Raw genomic sequence first — 17,585 nt, forward strand, 5'->3', positions numbered from 1 at the left:
GGTACTTAACTCAATAAAACTGGGAACTCTAAGATATGTATGATCAAAAAATACTTGGGCTATTTGAAATAAAGCAGCAAAAACAACCTTTGTTCCTTTTAGAAACTGATGAGCAAAATAGTTTAGTAGAAAATAAATACAGATTTATAATAAATACATATATATATATACATCAACACTACATATATCACAAATCAAGTAATCCTTACCACCCCAATTTGAAAATGTAACTATACAGGTAAGGGAGGAGTAATGTTTACCTTTGCACAGGACACTGATAAAGATTTATCATGTTTCTTTACAATGAATATGGATTTAACCAAAAAAAAAAAAAAATAGAGATAGGAAGATATTAAAAAAGAGAATTTATGTTGATAAAGTCATTTTACTTAGCAGAAACTAAACTGGCAACACTAAAAATTATCCTTACTCATTAGGAGCATGGGATTAATAAATAAACACCACTATATATAAAATAGGTAAACAACAAGGATTTACTCTAAAGCACACGAAACTATATTCAATATCTTGTTAATAACCTATAACAGAAAAGAATCTGACACTGTACACCTGAGACGAGCACAATATTGTAAATCAACTGTAGTTTAATAAATTAAAAAAAACTGTCCTTACTTGAAATATTTGAAAAGCTGTCCTCATGTTCTGATTGACATATACCATCTAAACACTGATTGGCTGGCAAGTCTACAGATTCTAAAACCCTGTAATTGAAAGAATATAATTTTTAATTGCATAAAACAAAGTCAAACAATGGTCAGTTTAGCTCTACCCAAAGAAACCAAGAGCTCACTGAAATTGTATAAAAAATTCTGTGTGTGTATGCATTCTTCAGTAGGACTATAGTTTTTTAAGATTATCGGGGGATTCCAAGAGACCCTCAAATTTTAAAAACCTAAGTCTAGAAAGACACAAGTAGAACAGTGGGATGATGAAATACTGCAAATAAGCTGGGTATTTAATGGATGACATTGTAAGTCAGAACAATCTCACTCTAGACTCAAGTAGTGAAGTACTATGTGGCTATATATTGCAATATGAGAAATAAAGTAGGGAAACTGATGGAAGGTTATTAAAATAGCTAATTTCATTGATGATAAAGTCATATTGATTAATATATTAAAACTTGGAAAATAGTTATGTCATTTCAATTTACTGAAAAGGATATTTTCTATAACTCTTTGAAAATATGTAGAAGAATTTTTATTTCCCTAGAATACGGGTCAAAGAGTTTCTGCGCACATCACTAACAGGAATACTTCAAGGAAAAGGGAGCTGCAAGTGTAGCAGGATTTAAGGTACTATTCACTTTCTGGGCACACCTAAAAGTTTTAAAAATATGATACCCTGAAATATTTCCGTTACCTATTTTCTCGGTTATACGCACTTTAAAAAGGCAGTATTTTTTCCATGATTGATCAAGTGTGTTTGGCACCCTAGACATATATATATCAAGTTTTCCAAACTTTAGCTAAGCTCCAGTTTCCACAGTTTGTTTCTGTACTTGGAGAAGGTGGCAAATGGTAGAACATGAGTGCAAAGAGTAGAGGTAACAGCATAAGTAACTACTGGAAAACCTAGACTATAAACCCAGCTCTGCTACTATGTAGCTATTTGAGCCTACAATCACTTGGTTTGTTTCATTTGGTTCATCTATTTAAAAAAATGAATGATGGCAAGGAAGGCTCTGCGGATCAATTACAAGAGACCTCTTAGAGCCCCCCTTCCCACCTCAGAACAATATTATCCTAGAAATCAGCTTAATTAATACCTTATTTACAATTTCTAAATAGGTTTATAATATGCTTACTTTTTCAGTTGATCCACATCAGAGTTACTTTCTGGCAACACTCTGATTCCCCGACCATAACTGGTGCCTCCATGGAGATGAAACTCTAGGGCTAAAAATGTTGCCAGGTTCTCTGAATTGACTGACTGAAGTTTGGTATGGAGGCTATAAATTCTAAGAAAGCTTCCAACCTAAAAGTAGATGATTTATTATTTAGAAAATGGAGAAAAATCAAACAATTTCTGATACAATATTTAACAACTAACATGGGGCACAGACCAATAACCGGGAATGTTGACTCATCAGAAAGGAAACTGGTATGTTCTACTAATGTGTACTCAATATCAGCCCCAAGGACACTGTATCAAAACCAAAACGTGTGTGTGTGTGTGTGTGTGTGTGTGTGTGTGTATGTGTTTGTATACATACATATGCATGTATAGATATGTATGTATTTTTCAAATGTAAAGGCATATTTCCATTTTAGAGATATTAAAACGTTAAATAAGATTGAGTCTTAGCATTGGTAAGATATGGTAGCTAAGAAACCTATTACCGAAATCAAATCCAAGCCCTCTATTTGATTAAGAAACCTATTTGGTTAAGGTTTCTGAAAATAACCTGCTTTAACTAATTTAAGGTAAGATTTAATTAAATATGATCACTAAAACACACTCATTATGAGAATACTAGAAAGTATGTTTAAATGTGCTACTCTATCAAAATAATAAACTCCCTCTATTCCACAAGTTCTATGGAAAGAAAACTTCTGTAAATATTTTTGTCTGTACACCATAATGTGAAACACCTTCTATGAGTTCAGATATAGACTTAAACCAATTATAGTTTTGAACCAAATGTCCTATAGTTAATTTTAGATGTTTTGCTAAACTTAGTCTTAAAAATATCCTTAATTACGGAGTATTTGATATTCTTTTAATGTAGAAGACTTAAAAAGAGACAGCTGCAGAATGTTTATTAAAGAAACTGACACCTACTCAAAGGAAGAAGCTATATTACCTAAATCACATTTATTTTTATGAAGAAAGAGTTATAAGCAAAAGGAGCTAGTTACCAACTAGGAAATTTAATTCATTTGTATAAAGCAGCAATCCTGACTGCTGATGACTGTGGGACTACCATTCTCTTTTTTTCCTACAAGGTCAAGATTAACAGTGGTGAGATTCTGTGTAACAGAAAAGCTATACATGGGGGAATATAAAGAAAGAGAAGGTAGTAAACCAACCTCCCACCTCTGCTTATTGCTGTTTCAGATCATTGTATTTCTCCTCATCACCCTCTGTATGTGATGGAGGAGAGAAATGGGGGGAAAAATAAGGGGAAAAAATCCACACTCCCAGAGCTACTCCTTCATTCTCAAGGATCTTTTTCCCATCCAATCACGGGTTTTATAAGGAGGTAAGGCACTTAGTCTTTTCTTCTCTAACTTCTCCCACTGACAGAACAGCAGGGGAGCAGGGTAAATAGAGTCAGAGAAGGAAAACACACACACACACACACACACACACAAAGATGACAAAACTGATTTTCCTCATGGTCTCCAAAGATGATGGAAGGAAATATGTCTATTTCTATTTACTTTTATGTCATTCTTTTTGAACATTTATTACTCTGTAATTCTTTTTAATATACATAATATATTAGTGCAGTAAATGTATATAATCTACAAAGGACTTAAAGAAGGCCAGACACAAGGCGAAAGATACCATAATCATAAATGAAAAGTTTCAACATTGCAATTTCTATCTAAATCTCCAGTGCCTTTCAAGGAATTGTAAAAACTGATCTGAAAGTGAACAGTCAAGTTAGTTTTGAAGACTGAACTGGGAGCGAGGGCTTAACCTATGAAATATTTAAAAATAAAGGTATGATAATTAAGACAGGCTGGTATTAATGCAGACACATATATGAACACGGATAAATCTTACAAATATAATGTCAAAGGAAAAATGCAAATTATAGAATGATACATAACCATATGCATTTTTCAGACAAAAGTATATAAAACCCTAATAAACATGGGTGTGCACACGTACATGTTAGGATAAATAAAAAGAGGATATTGGGGAGCAAAAAAATTAGAATAAGCAGAGGTACGAAGAAGGTTCCACATGTAGAAATTTCATTTCTTAAAATTAAAAGTACCTGAAATAAGTGTTCAAAACATTTAGAAATGTTAAGTTTGGACGACAGGCACGTAGATGTTTGTTATACTATCTTCTTTACTATTGTATTTCATAATAAAACAAAATTATATTTTAAAGACCAAGAGAGAATTTTATATATATAGGCTATAAAAATGACAAACCGTTATTTCCAGAAATTCCTTCTGGAGGCAGCATTGTATTTTTTTTTAAGCTTGCTAAATATATTATAAAATGTGCCAGATGCTCTGTTATAATAGACAAATATATAACAAACAAATTGTCTTGTTAGTAATAACCAAAAAATTATAAAACATACCTCTAAAAATGTTGTAAAAGCCCTTTTTAATACAGAAACAGTAAAAATAAAGCAAAGCAAACTGGCTATTAAGAAATGTTAAAAAAAAAAAAAAAGAAATGTTTATTCCTTTAGAAATAATTTAAATATTCCTTATAAACTTTCAAAAATTTCCCTTTAGGTTTAATATTTTTAATGACCTGTATATGTCTGAAAATAACCAAACTATAGTTCTTGGGTCACTGAATGCCAAACATAATTAGAACTACGTGTGTTTTATAATAATTTTTAAATTGTGTCAGAATAAGTCTGGGGATTGAAAATACACTGCTTTTGTTTGTAGACAAAAGGTTTGAAGAGTGTGTGTGTGTGTGTGTGTGTGTGTGTAAACTGTTTAGGGAAGGAGATAACTTACTTAAAAAGCAAGGTTTAGGAAAAACGTTAAGGGCAACTTTAGCTGTAAAATGTATCGTATATAGAGTTCAATTATATTGTACTTTATAATTGCCTTAACTATCCTCTTTATTACATAAAATAAAAATCACATTTTTTTCCTGTTCCTATTCAACAAAAATACATGTATTCCAAGCATTTCAATATAAATATGCAATTTTAAGCAGTTATCGTCAAATGTTGACAAGAATTAATTGATATCAATATCATTTGACTCTGGGCACTTCTTAAAAAAATACGAAATGGTTAGTATATAGAGGTTGCCTCAGAACAAATAAAATGTGATGTCAATGTACATTAAATAAAAGCCTACAGTTATATTACTTACACATAGAGAAAATCCTTTTCATTTTTGTTACATTGTAGGTAAATGTCATGATATCTTTAGAGAAAAATTAATTGCCCTTCATTTTCTGAATTATGTGTGCTCATAGCACCCTCTAGTGGGTGAGATAAAGCAGACAAAGGAAATGAAAAAAAATCTGAAAAAAATTCACAGCGCTCATTGATTCATGCATTCACCAGCAGATGTTATTTACTTCCCCCTTACTACATGGAAAGCACTGTGGCAGGTGCTGTTCAGGACTTGGGACAAGAGAGAGGAACAAAAGACCTATAGACACAGCATAGGGAAAGAGAAGGGAATTAAACAGTGAAAGTCAAATCTAAAATGTAAATCTTTTTCATTCGTAAAAGAACTCTATCTGTATTTTAAAAAGACTTTAGAATTGGCTTTATCATTACATTTATTTTTGAAATAAGCTAACCAATGCAGATAAAAATCAAGTAAAAGCATCAAAAATATATCGTCAACAGTCAATTTTCTGATATGAAAGGTATGAACACACTCATAAAGGACAAAAGAGTACAGTTATCACCTTCCTTGACCTGGACTTTAACCTAACTTATTGAGTTGGGTGGGCTTCTTTGTAACATAGTATAAAAGGGGAAATATTTCCTTCCCCAAGAACATTTATTTGCAAAAAATAAACCGGGCACTAAAATTCAGATCTAAAGAAATTACAATTCACTTTCCCTATTTTCTTCCTATAAGTAGGTTATATAACTCCCTAAATGTAGGACGGAAGCTATTTGCAATAAAGAAATTAATTTCTTTATACTGCTTAAGAAGATTAGCTCTGGAAACAGACGTACATTCAAATACAGGCTTTACCCAAGTAGCTGCGAAATCTTGGGCCTCTGAGTGCCTCAGTTTTCTCATTTGTAAAACAGAAATGATGACAGTACCTATTGCACAGGACAGTGCTAAATACATATGAAGTGCTTAACAAATGTTACTATTATTATCATTATTATCAATGACAGCATTCTTTGCAAGAAAGGTTACTTGCAAATAGAAGACACGGTAAAATGAAGAAAAATATTCCTTAAAATGTTATTAATAAGCAAGAAGTGCCAAAACTAAGCAGCGTTATTTTACCTAGAAAACCGCATCTCAAAAACAGTGAGCAAATTCTAATAAACTGTATGGTACACACAGACAATTTATCAATATATTTTAGAGGTGGATTAACAATTTCTTAGACTAATGAGTAAAAAGTTAAAGACTGGATTTTATCAAACCAAGTAAGAGAGCTTATCATTTAAGTTTACAAATATTTTATACATCCTTTGTTATTTTAAGGCAAATTTTATTGCAGAAAAAAACTTTTCTTTATTTCCATAGTGAAATTGGGCACAGCTTTAAGATATTCAGGAAACATTCTTTAACTTTAAAAAAGCTGTTCAAGCCATTATAATTTAATATATCTTCTAATAACTTAAATACACATTTTACAAATTAAAGAAAAAAATTAATTTGTAGTTAGTTTCTAGACCTCAAATATCATCTAACATGTGATTTACCCTAAAATTTATAAAAATACAAAAGAGCAAACATGCTTGCTACACAACATCACCTTTAAAGATTTGGCCACTTGAACATGGTTGTCATAGACTAAAATGTCTATTGTCAGATTCTGCACCCGGTGGATGTGACTTAAATCACCTTCAAGAACAAGGTCTTGTATTAAGACTCTCCAAGATGGGAATGGGGTCTTGGTGCCATCCCATACCTGCACAAGAAGTAGAACAAAAGTTTAATGATCTTTTTGTAAAACTGTGGAGGCTAGAAGAGTTTTACTTGCTGGTGACATAGCTTAAAAGTAATTAAATATATTCCCCCAAATATCTGTTAAACTTTGAATATGATGTATGTTCTTTCCTGATTGTAAAAGGACTACATATGTATAGGTAATGAATAAAATGTAAGGGAAAAAATTCAAACAGCTATGAGCTTAGAAAAACTATTAATATATTGTTGAATTTACTTATCTTTTTTTTCTTCTATGTATTTATAATATATATGTCTTTTTTTCTTTTTACCAAACTGGCATTCTATTCTGCTTTTCATTTCTTAATTTATTGCTGGGCAGTTTTTCAGGCAATTTAAATATTCTTCTAAAATAGGATTTTCAATGGCTTCACATTACTTTACGTTATAGATGCAAACAAATTTATTAAACCAATCCCTTTTTTGGCCATTTGACTTGTTTCAAAATTTTTGCTATTTTAAATAATTTAGTAATTACCATCTTGTGTATAAACCTTTACAAGTATCTCTGCTAATTTTCTTAAGTATAAATTCCTAGCTTTTAGGGAACTAATCTGACCTCTGCCCATTTTTCCACTTTGTTCTGATTTGGAAAAGGCCTTTGAAAGTACAGATATGAATATCTTGTTTATGTTAGATGTTATGAACACAAATGAATGACAATCATGGGTGATGGAAAGGGAAAGGTAGGTTGGATTGCTATTTAAGTCACCTTGAGGTAAGGATGGGAACAGGGGCCCAGGACGAGTATGCACTATCCCGTCCTTAAGACCTGAGCTAGCCTGTGCTGTGCTAGGGCTGGAAGAGACGAGCTTGAGGCTATGCTATGCTATAACAGGGAGGGACAAAAGACATTTGGAGAGAGGTGAGAATGCCTCTGTATGTCAGAACTTCGGCTGGGTAAGAGTCAACAGTCTACTTAAATAGAAAACACCACATTTCCTTTTTTTTTTTTTTAACTGTTATTTTTTTTTTTAAATTGAAGTATAGTTGATTTACAATGTTGTGCTAGTTTCAGGTGTACAGCAAAGTGATTCAGTTATACACATACACAGACACACACACATATATCTTTTTCAGATTATTTTCCATTATAGGTTATTATAAGATATTGAATATAGTTCCCTGTGCTATACATAGGTCCTTGTTGCTTATCTATTTTATATACAGTCGTGTGTATCTGTTAATCCCAAACTCCTAATTTATCCTTCCCCCCCATCCTTTCCCTTTTGGTAACCATAAATTTGTTTTCTATGTCTGTGAATCTATTTCTGTTTTGTAAATAAGTTCATTTGTATCATTTGCTTAGATTCCACATATAAGTGATATCATATGATGTTTGCCTTTCTCTGACTTACTTCACTTATTACTATAATTTCTAGGTCCATCCATGTTGCTGCAAATGGCATTATTTCATTCTGTTTTATGGCTGAGTAATATTCCATTGTATATATACACCACATATTCTTTATCCGTTAATAGACATTTAGGTGGCTTCCATGTCAAGGCTACTGTAAATAGTGCTGCTATGAAAATTGGATGTATCTTTTCAAATTAGAGTTTTTGTCTTTTCCAGATATATGCCCAGGAATAGGATTGCTGAATCATGTGAACTCTATTTTCAGTTTTTTAAATAACCTCCATACTGTTCTCCATAGGGGTTGCACCAATTTACATTCTTACCAACAATGTAGGAGGGTTCCCTTTTCTCCACACCCTCTCCAGCACTTGTTATTTGTAGAGTTTTTAATGATGGCCATTCTGACCAGTTTGAGGCAGTACCTCACTGTAGTTTTAATTTGCATTTCTTTAATAATTAGTGATGTTGAGCATCTTTTCATGTGCCTGTTGGCTATCTGTAAGTCTTCTTTGGAGAAATGTCTATTTAGGTCTTCCGCTTATTTTTTGACTGGGTTGTTTGGAAAACACCGCATATCTATACAGGGGTCTGCCAGTGTCAGATTACAGAGAAAGTACTGAATAATGTTGGTGACAGTGCTAAGTTGTAAATAAACAATCATGAGTTTGTGTCACTCACTCTGTTTCCTAAATTATTCAAAGAACCAGGACAATCACTTTGGGAGTAGTAACATTATGTCGCATTTTTCTTCACTTGGAATTTGTTCTTTCATTTTGTATATGTGTTTTTGAGACTTTAAAATGGCTTTACAGACCAATCCATGAGTCTTCTGAAGGAGGGCCTGAGAGAGTAGAGTATAAGTCAGACCTTGTGTTGAAATTCTGGAACTTTTGTAATCTTGTATCAAAACTCAATCTGTTAGGTATCTGCATATTTTATACAGATCGAATTTTTTTTTCCAAATAGATAACAATCACCATTTAACAATCCTTCTTTGACAATTTGAAATGTTAATGTTATTTTTATTATTATAGTAGAATGGGGACAAGAGAGGAAGTCAAGGAGAGAAATTTTTTACTATATATCACTTAAAAATATCTTTTAAATTTCTAGGCAATGTTAAAATTACCTATCCAAAAATTAAATACCTTATTAAAATACTACCTCATACTTTCTATAATTCTGTTTGTTACTTTTTCAATTTCTTGACTTGAAAGATTATTCTGATATGCTATGCTTTTTTTTCTTTCTTTGTTCATGAAGACATTTAAGGCTCTAAATTTTATCTTTGAGTCTATCTCCAACCATAGCCTTTAATCTCTTCTTATTAACATTATAGTCTTAATAACCTATAATTAAAATTAACTTCTTTTAGAAACAACAGTATTTGGGGGAATCATATCTACTAGAATAATTAAAATGAATGTATTGTAGTTACTAATAAAGAGACCAATATTAGCATCATATCTCAGTTGAGACAGGAAATAATTACGCTATTCCATGCTGACCCGAACTCATTTGGAGTAAGGTCTGGCTCCTTTTGTTTTCAAAACAAAATTAAAAAAAATTATTCCTAGTTTGGGATAGGAAAATCAATTTCAGAAAAAAAAAATCACTTAAAATTTGACTTCCCATAGATAAAATGAGCAAAATATTGCTATGTAGTCCTCTCAATATATTTTTTGCTATGCATATAATACATTTTTAGTATATAAATGAAAGTACATTAATCACTAAAGAGAATATTGTGAATTTCTATATCAATAAGTATATGTCTACAATGTCATTTTAGTCACAGAGTATTCCACAACACATAAATAATTCACAAAATTCTCCATTGCTATTATGTTTTTTCTGATTTTTGTTACTGCAAGAAATATAAGGATAAATATTCCTTTAAAGGCATTTTTCCACATTTTAAATTATTACTATAAAATAAATTTATGAAAATAGAGTTGTTGAGACAAAGAGCATAGAGAGACTTTTGAGATTTCTTTTAAATTGTCCTCAAGAAAGTCTTACTAATGTAATTTCTTACATTCACTTCCGAATGCTGTATTTTAAAATAATATCTACATGAAAGCTGTTTTTACTTATCTGAAAAGGCTATCTATAAAAATGGGATGCAGGCATGTTTTCTTGCTTTAGAAGGAAAATGTAGATTCAGCTACGTCAGCTAAAAGGTGGCAGGTTTTATCTCAGAATTTAAGAATTTACGCTCAATACAGCAGCCAAAAGGTGGAGAATACTTCTCTGCACAGCCAATTTTTTGTCAGTGGAAGTGTTCAGTGATTAGCAAACACTCATTTGTTAAATATGTCACTCTGGGCATAAAGTATGACTGGCTGACCTAAGATTTTGTCATTTTGTTTGGATGATTTTATGTTGCTCTAGCTTCAATTCTGTCATACTTAACTTATTTATGTTTTTTTATAGCATGCATTTACTTTTTCGGAGTATTTCATGTGTATATAAGTATGTGCTATTTTCAACTTCAAAAACTTTGTATTTTATTCAATAATTTCTATCTTCACTGTTCTTTAATATGGGCAAGGTATAACTGATAATAATGCTAAACCCCAATATTTGTCCAAGGGCCACTGTACTCCATTTCCTGTTCCATCGTTCCAAAGAGTCAGAAGTTAAAGAAAGAACCAGAGAAGCAGGGCTGAAGCAGTGTTTGTTTAAATGCATCCTGCTTAGGCTAGGTAGGTGAGGATGGTATCAGACAACTGTCCTCTCCAGAAGCTCTTCATGAATAAATTGGGATAGGTGTAAACAAAGATTAGGTGGGTCTTATGTCACTTTTTTTTCCTGCAGATTTAAGAACAAAATAAAATATAACAAGAAAAATAAACACTTCAAAACCATCCATGATCTACCTATGAAGCAGACAGTGAAATAACGTGGGAAGAGAACCCAACATCAATGGGCCAAGAAGAAGGCAAATGAGTGAGAAGGAAGGCTACATCTTGATAGGGAAACAGAAATATGCATTTTTAGAACTGCAACTTAAAAATAGCAATAGAAAACAACTCATTTTGTTAGTACTAATAAGAAACATATAAACACAACATAAACAATACTACACTTAAAATGTAGATCTGGTAATACTATTTTTCTCTAGAAGTATAGGATAAAGAAGAGAAGTTCAAGAGTAAAGTTGCATAGAAATTACAGGCTCATTAAAAATGGTTAGACTTTAAGTTCTTAATACACAGTATGCATATTTATTCCATCAGAATGCTGAAATATAATAAGCTCTTTACAGGCTTATAGGTCATGGTAACTTACAACACAATTTCAAGTATTTAAAAACATCTACCTTTAGAAGAAATGATGCTCCATCCACTTCTGCTTTGCCCAAGAGCTGACAAGTCAGGTCAAAATACTGCATTGGCTGGACATCACACAATTTCACTAACGTTGAAGAAGGTGAAATATGAGTAGATGCCCAAACACGTAAGGCTTCTACCATTTTGTGGTCCTCAGCGGTGAAGTTAAAACACTTGCTTGAAGTACGAGGTATGATAGGCGCTCCCAAAGTTCCCTCAAATGTCAAAGACGCAAAGCCAGAGCTGGTGATGCCTTGAGTCTCCTTTTTATATACTTGGATCTAAGAAAGTGGCAAAGTAGAAAACAAAACAGAAACAAACAAAACAGGTTACTGATGCAGAACCTAGGAACTGGAAACACTTGTGAGATTATAAAATCTTGCCAGCATAGTTAATAGAGGACATAATTCTTTAAATATTTCATTTAATTAGCATATGAAATTATAAAATCTACTGGGCTATATCAAAATCCACAAGCACCACGTAAACTGTAAAACACTACGCAAAATTATTTTTATTTTTTAAAGAGCTAGGTGGCAGCCTCCCTAATACTATCAGGCTTGCAGTTTTACTAACAAAACATCTATTAGTTTTTTTATTAAGGTATAATTTATAAAAGGAAAAAGGATAATAAGTAACAGTTACTTATGAATATTATAGGGAAAACTAGAACACTTAAAATATAAGAGTTTGAAGTGAGTAAAATGCAGCTGAGTCTAAGGGCTCATCAGTCTGACTGAGAGAGCTGAGATATGCCTTAAAAACATTGGCTTTCTGAATTTCAAGGCTCAGTTATTAGATGCACATGCATTTATGACTGTTATATCTTCTTCATAAAGCAACCCTTTTGAACTTATGAAATACCTCCTTTAGTCTCCTGTAATACTGTCTGATATTAATAAATGTATTTATATATTTATTGGAAATTAGAAAATATATTGAACTGAAGGATACTTAAGTTGTGATGTGCTAAAACTTGTTGGATATAACTAAAGTAGTATTCAATACATAGAGAAAAATTTATAGAAATAAGTGAATATTTTATAAAAGAAGAAAGGTTAAAAATCAGAAACGTAGGCTTCTATCTCAAGAAGCTGCACAAAGAATATTATTTCAAATCCAAGGAAAGTAGAAAGAAAACATAATCAAGGTAGGAGAAATAGAAACATACAATAGAGAAAATCAAAGCTAAAAACTGGTTCTCTGAAGAGATTAATAAAAATGATAAATCTAGAATGAATGATCTGGAAAAAAAGAGAAGAAACACAAATTATAATATCAAGACTGCAAAAAAGGATTTATCATTACAAATTCTATAAGCATCTAATAGATAAGTAGCATTATCAATAAATTTGACAACTTGGATGAAATAAACTTTTCTAAAAATTATATATATCAAAGTTGATAGAAAAATAAAAAATCGGAATGATCTCATTCCTCTTAAAGAAATGTTAATTCATTAATAAAATCTATTAATAAAGAAATCACCAGGCTCAGATAGCTTTACCAGTGCATTATTCCAAGCATTTAAGTAAGAAAAAAAAAACAACAGTAATCTTGCACAAACTCTAGAACTGAAAAGGAGGGCACATTTCCTATTTTCATGAGGCAGCAAAACTTTAATTTCAAAGTTTGTCAAAGACATTATAGGAAAAGAAAATTACAGATCTAAATATGAAACAGGAAAATAATAAATGACCTCGAGGAAAACTTAGAAGCCATCTTCATGAAGTGAGTAGACAAAGAGTTCTTAAACAGGAAATTAAAAAGTACTGACCATTAAACAAAAGTTAATAAAGTAGACTATATTAAAATAAAGAACTTTTGTTCATCAAAGGACATCACTAAGAGGGTAAACAGGCAATCCACAGAGTGGGAAAAGATATTCACAATCCATATACCTGATAAAAGATCTGTAGCCTAAATATATAAAGAACTTTCAGAAATAATTTTAAAAAGAAGTTAAAAATTCTATAATGAGCAAAAGGCTCAAATGAACACTTTTTACTTCAGAAGACATACAAATTTTAAAAGGTTCTGAATTTCATATATTTTCAGGGAAATTCAAGTTAAAACCACAATAAGATACTAATACATATGCAACAGAATGGTTAAAATTCAAAAAAATGGAAAACATCAAGTGCTGGTGAAAATGTGGAACAACTGGAATTCTCTTATATCTCTAATGGGAGTGTAAGTTGGTAAAAAACACTTTGGAAAACTAAAGGCTAATATATGCACAACCTTGAACTCACGAACCGCACTCCTTGGTATACAATCAACTGAAATGCATATATATCTATGCATTATACAATATATAATATGTAATATATATTATAATTACATATAAATGTATATATTATATTACATATAATTATATATATTCAGTAAAAGATATGTACTAGACTGTTTATAGCAGCATAGTAGCCTCAAACTGAAAACTAACTAAATGACCAACAGAATAAATATATAATTTCTGGTGTATTCAAACAATGGAATACCATTTAGCAGTGAAAATGAACAAAGTAAAACTATATGCAATAGTACAGTTGACTCACACAAGCATAAGCCAGAAACTAAAACAAAACAAAACAAAACAAAAAAAAACTATAGTGTTTTTCCTTTATATAAAGAACAAATATATATGAAACTATATATGTTGTTAGAAGTTATGAGATTATTTACTCTTGGGGGTGGGGGAAATGTGAATGACAACCCCAGGTAGGGGTACAAAGGACGTTTCTAGAGTGTTAGTAACATGAGCAAGCTAATACCGTGAAAAGAGAGATGTATATTTTACTTCAATTAAACAATAGCAAGAATTACAAATACAGTTGGTCCCTGAACACGGGGGTTAGGGGCACCGACCATCTGTGCAGTTGAAAATCCCCTTATAACTTACAGTCGGCCCTCTATCCTCCGTTCAGCATCCATGGATTCAACTAACCGTGGGATCCTGTAGTACTGCAGTGTTTACTACTGAAAAGAATCTGCACGTCAGTGGACCCGAGCAGTTCAGAACTGTGCTCTTCAGGGTCAACTGTACTATAGGAAACAGCAGTGTGTGAGAAATAAGCTATTTTTTTGAAGTTTGGATAAGCCTGTAATATAGTGCTACAATAGTAATATTTCTAGTTCTTTATCTTTAAGCAAATGTTCTCCACTATTCTTCTATTCTCAGGGAAAAGGCATTAATAGAGCAAGAGAGTTATTTCCCACCATATCTTAAGACTAGAAGACATCTGGAGTATTGCGCTCATTTATGAGCATCAGTGACCATGAGGACCACAGGTAAACTGAAGCATTAGAAGAAAAGACAACCAAGATAGTGAAGGGGTTGCGTGGAAACCCATGTAACAAAAGCAAACTATGAAGGGACTGAAATGTTTAAAACCTAAAAGACTGAAAATATTAAAGTGTTAAAAAGCTGATTTTTAAAAAATCACATACTATCTAATAGCTCTACCTTTTTATTAAATGTTTTCTTACGGAATGCAACTAGTCCGAATCGCGGCAGCTAACACATTTCTGTGGAAGGAGGTCAGGTAGTTTGTTCAAATGAAGAGGTTTCCTAATATAAATCATTTGAAGTCTGATACTATTTACATTTCTTCTTGTCTCTTGAAATGCCTGACATCATGTTCTAACAAAGCAACCACATAATTAGTGTAACTAGTTTTAGTGAACACTACAGTGTTCTCTTCAAACAAATATAAGTTCTAAACAGTATGAATTATACCTTCAGCCTGTGAAAGCGAACAATATCTCCATTTTTATAAATCATTGGAAGGGCTTCATAATTTCCACTAAAGAACAGGCAGGTTAACTTTACATGCGTCTGGTCCACAATTGTTACAACTGAGCAATAATCTGGAAAACACAAAAATATTTTACCTGACTTTTCGTATTTCAAAGCATTTGACAAAATAATACTGAGTTCAAAACACCAAACATTATTCTTCCCTTTAATTAAGTCTTCTAAGAATAGGATCAAAACATAAAGAAATTTTCTTGTCTCTCAAGATGCACTGCCAAATTATTTTGCAAAAGTGTTCCATAAAAATTCATTTTAGAAAGTTTAATGAAACAAAAATAAAAACCGTACTTAATATAAATTGTCTGGAGGTGTAATAACTTTATTACCTCAAAGTTTAGAAACCATGAAGCAGATAAACATATTCAAATAATATAATTTCTAAAATAAACACAATTAAATTTAGAGTGAAAACAAAAAACTAGAAGATATTTGCAGCAAATGTGATGAAGAGTCAATATACTGTATAAAGATACTATGAAAACTGGTTATAAAACCCAGATTTTACGTAAATATGAAAGGCAAATGAACAAACAACTCATAGAAAACTATATAAGAACAACTCAAAAGGGAAAATGATGATTTGCTAGTTATCTATAAAAGGTTACACATTAGAACGAGAGCAATTTTATATAATTTAAGCTGGCAGAAAAAAAAATTTAATGATAGTTGGGTTGCCACGAAAACAAGTAACTTCAATCACTGGTGGCAGCAAGAACTGTAATAGATGCTACCTCTTAATATACATGTTTCAGAAAATTGCACACTGAGAGTTATGTGTTGACTTCCTTCCTTCTCAGTAATATACTCGAGACAGTATAGACATAGAAAAGGATAAACCCAGAACAGTGAAGGGAGAGGAGAGGAGAGGGGAGTGAAGGAGAGGGAGAGAAGATATCAACATATTTCAGGAAGTTGGGAAAGTAAATGGTTAAGGGATCAAATGGACAGAGGAGGATGCATCCAGAAGATACTCTAAAGTAGCTACAGCAAAGATGGGAGCCGTTGGGATTAAGGGTGACAGTGAAAAATAGAGCCAAAATCAGGGCTCATGAAAAGTTTACACATAGAACAACTGTTTCAATGAGCACCCATCCTAACCCTCACTCCCCTTGAAAATAACTTCAGGTAGGCAGGTAGGGTATCTCAGTCTTTAACACCAACCCCTTCCTGGAACACAAGCTGCTTTCCAAGGAAGTTTCACTGATAGACCTGGAAGTGGTAAGGCTTCTAATGAGGGTGTTAGCACCCAGAATAAATCCATCTGCATTATCACATTAGGGGGTCTACAGTCAGAAGGCTCTCTTCCCACCCACCTTAGACTGACACTTTCAATCAATGTGCCCTATGTAAGTACTATTTGTCTCTGTCAGACTGTCAGATTTCCCATTCAAAAAAAGAGATCAAGTTGAAAAAACAAACAAACATTATATACAAAGCAAAGGAAACAAATGTCTACAACCTAAAATAAACCATACCTACATTTGTAAATTTGTAAACAGTAAACCATTACCAGACACAGAACAACAATGGATAGAAGGAAGGAAGGAAGGAAGGAAGAAAGGAAGGAAGGAAGGAAAGAAGGAAGGACACTGGGGAAGGGAGGAGGTGGAGGAGAAGAGAGGCGGAGTGGAGAGAAAGGGGGAAGGAATGGGGGAAGTGGGGAGAGAGGAAAGGAGAGGGGAGAGGAATGGAGGGCAAGAGGAGAAAGAGAAACCTGATTCTGTGAGGAGGGGACAATAATTAATTCAGAGAACATAAAAAACTTTAAAAACAAAACCTTAATAAGCATCTTCAAAAAGAGTAAAAAGATACTACATCTTCGTCTCTTGATATACAGGATCTACTGGACCCAATTTTAGTTTTGGAGTTTCCATTTTCAGTAGTTTTAACTATTTGTAAGGAGTGTTATTTCAGGACATTTTTTTTTTCTTTCTTAGCAGTCTTCCAAAGAGTAAAGATAAATTTTACTGATTTTTTTTTAATAGAATAAAACACATTCTTCTTGTGATGATCATATGGCTCTATTGTACCCTTTTATAAATCCAAGATACATTACGGAATCTTAGTCATCTATTTTCCTTTATCTCAAAATATTTTGCTATTTCATTATCCTATAAATTATTTCATCATTATTCCTATTTATGCTTAAAAAAGACTAAATTAATTTTTAAAATGGGAAAATGAGAAACCTGCCTAGAGGAAGTGGTGCAAGAGTGAAATTAATAATCCCTACTGCA

General features: G+C 32.2%; 1 protein-coding gene across 2 annotated transcripts in view; it reads right to left on the reverse strand.

Moving 5' to 3' along the window:
- Nucleotides 1–17,585, reverse strand: part of POT1 (protection of telomeres 1) — an 81,331-nt gene that overhangs the window by 21,041 nt on the left and 42,705 nt on the right. For both annotated transcript variants that reach the window (XM_068549389.1, XM_068549388.1), the window contains 5 exons: nt 15,271–15,401; nt 11,522–11,812; nt 6,643–6,798; nt 1,829–1,998; nt 634–722 (listed from right to left, as the gene is read on the reverse strand). In XM_068549389.1, the coding sequence (XP_068405490.1) occupies nt 634–722; nt 1,829–1,998; nt 6,643–6,798; nt 11,522–11,812; nt 15,271–15,401 (837 nt within the window). The remainder of the gene's footprint in view (nt 1–633; nt 723–1,828; nt 1,999–6,642; nt 6,799–11,521; nt 11,813–15,270; nt 15,402–17,585) is intronic.

This window comes from Eschrichtius robustus, chromosome 8 (assembly GCF_028021215.1).
Source record: "Eschrichtius robustus isolate mEscRob2 chromosome 8, mEscRob2.pri, whole genome shotgun sequence".
Taxonomy (NCBI): domain Eukaryota; kingdom Metazoa; phylum Chordata; class Mammalia; order Artiodactyla; family Eschrichtiidae; genus Eschrichtius; species Eschrichtius robustus.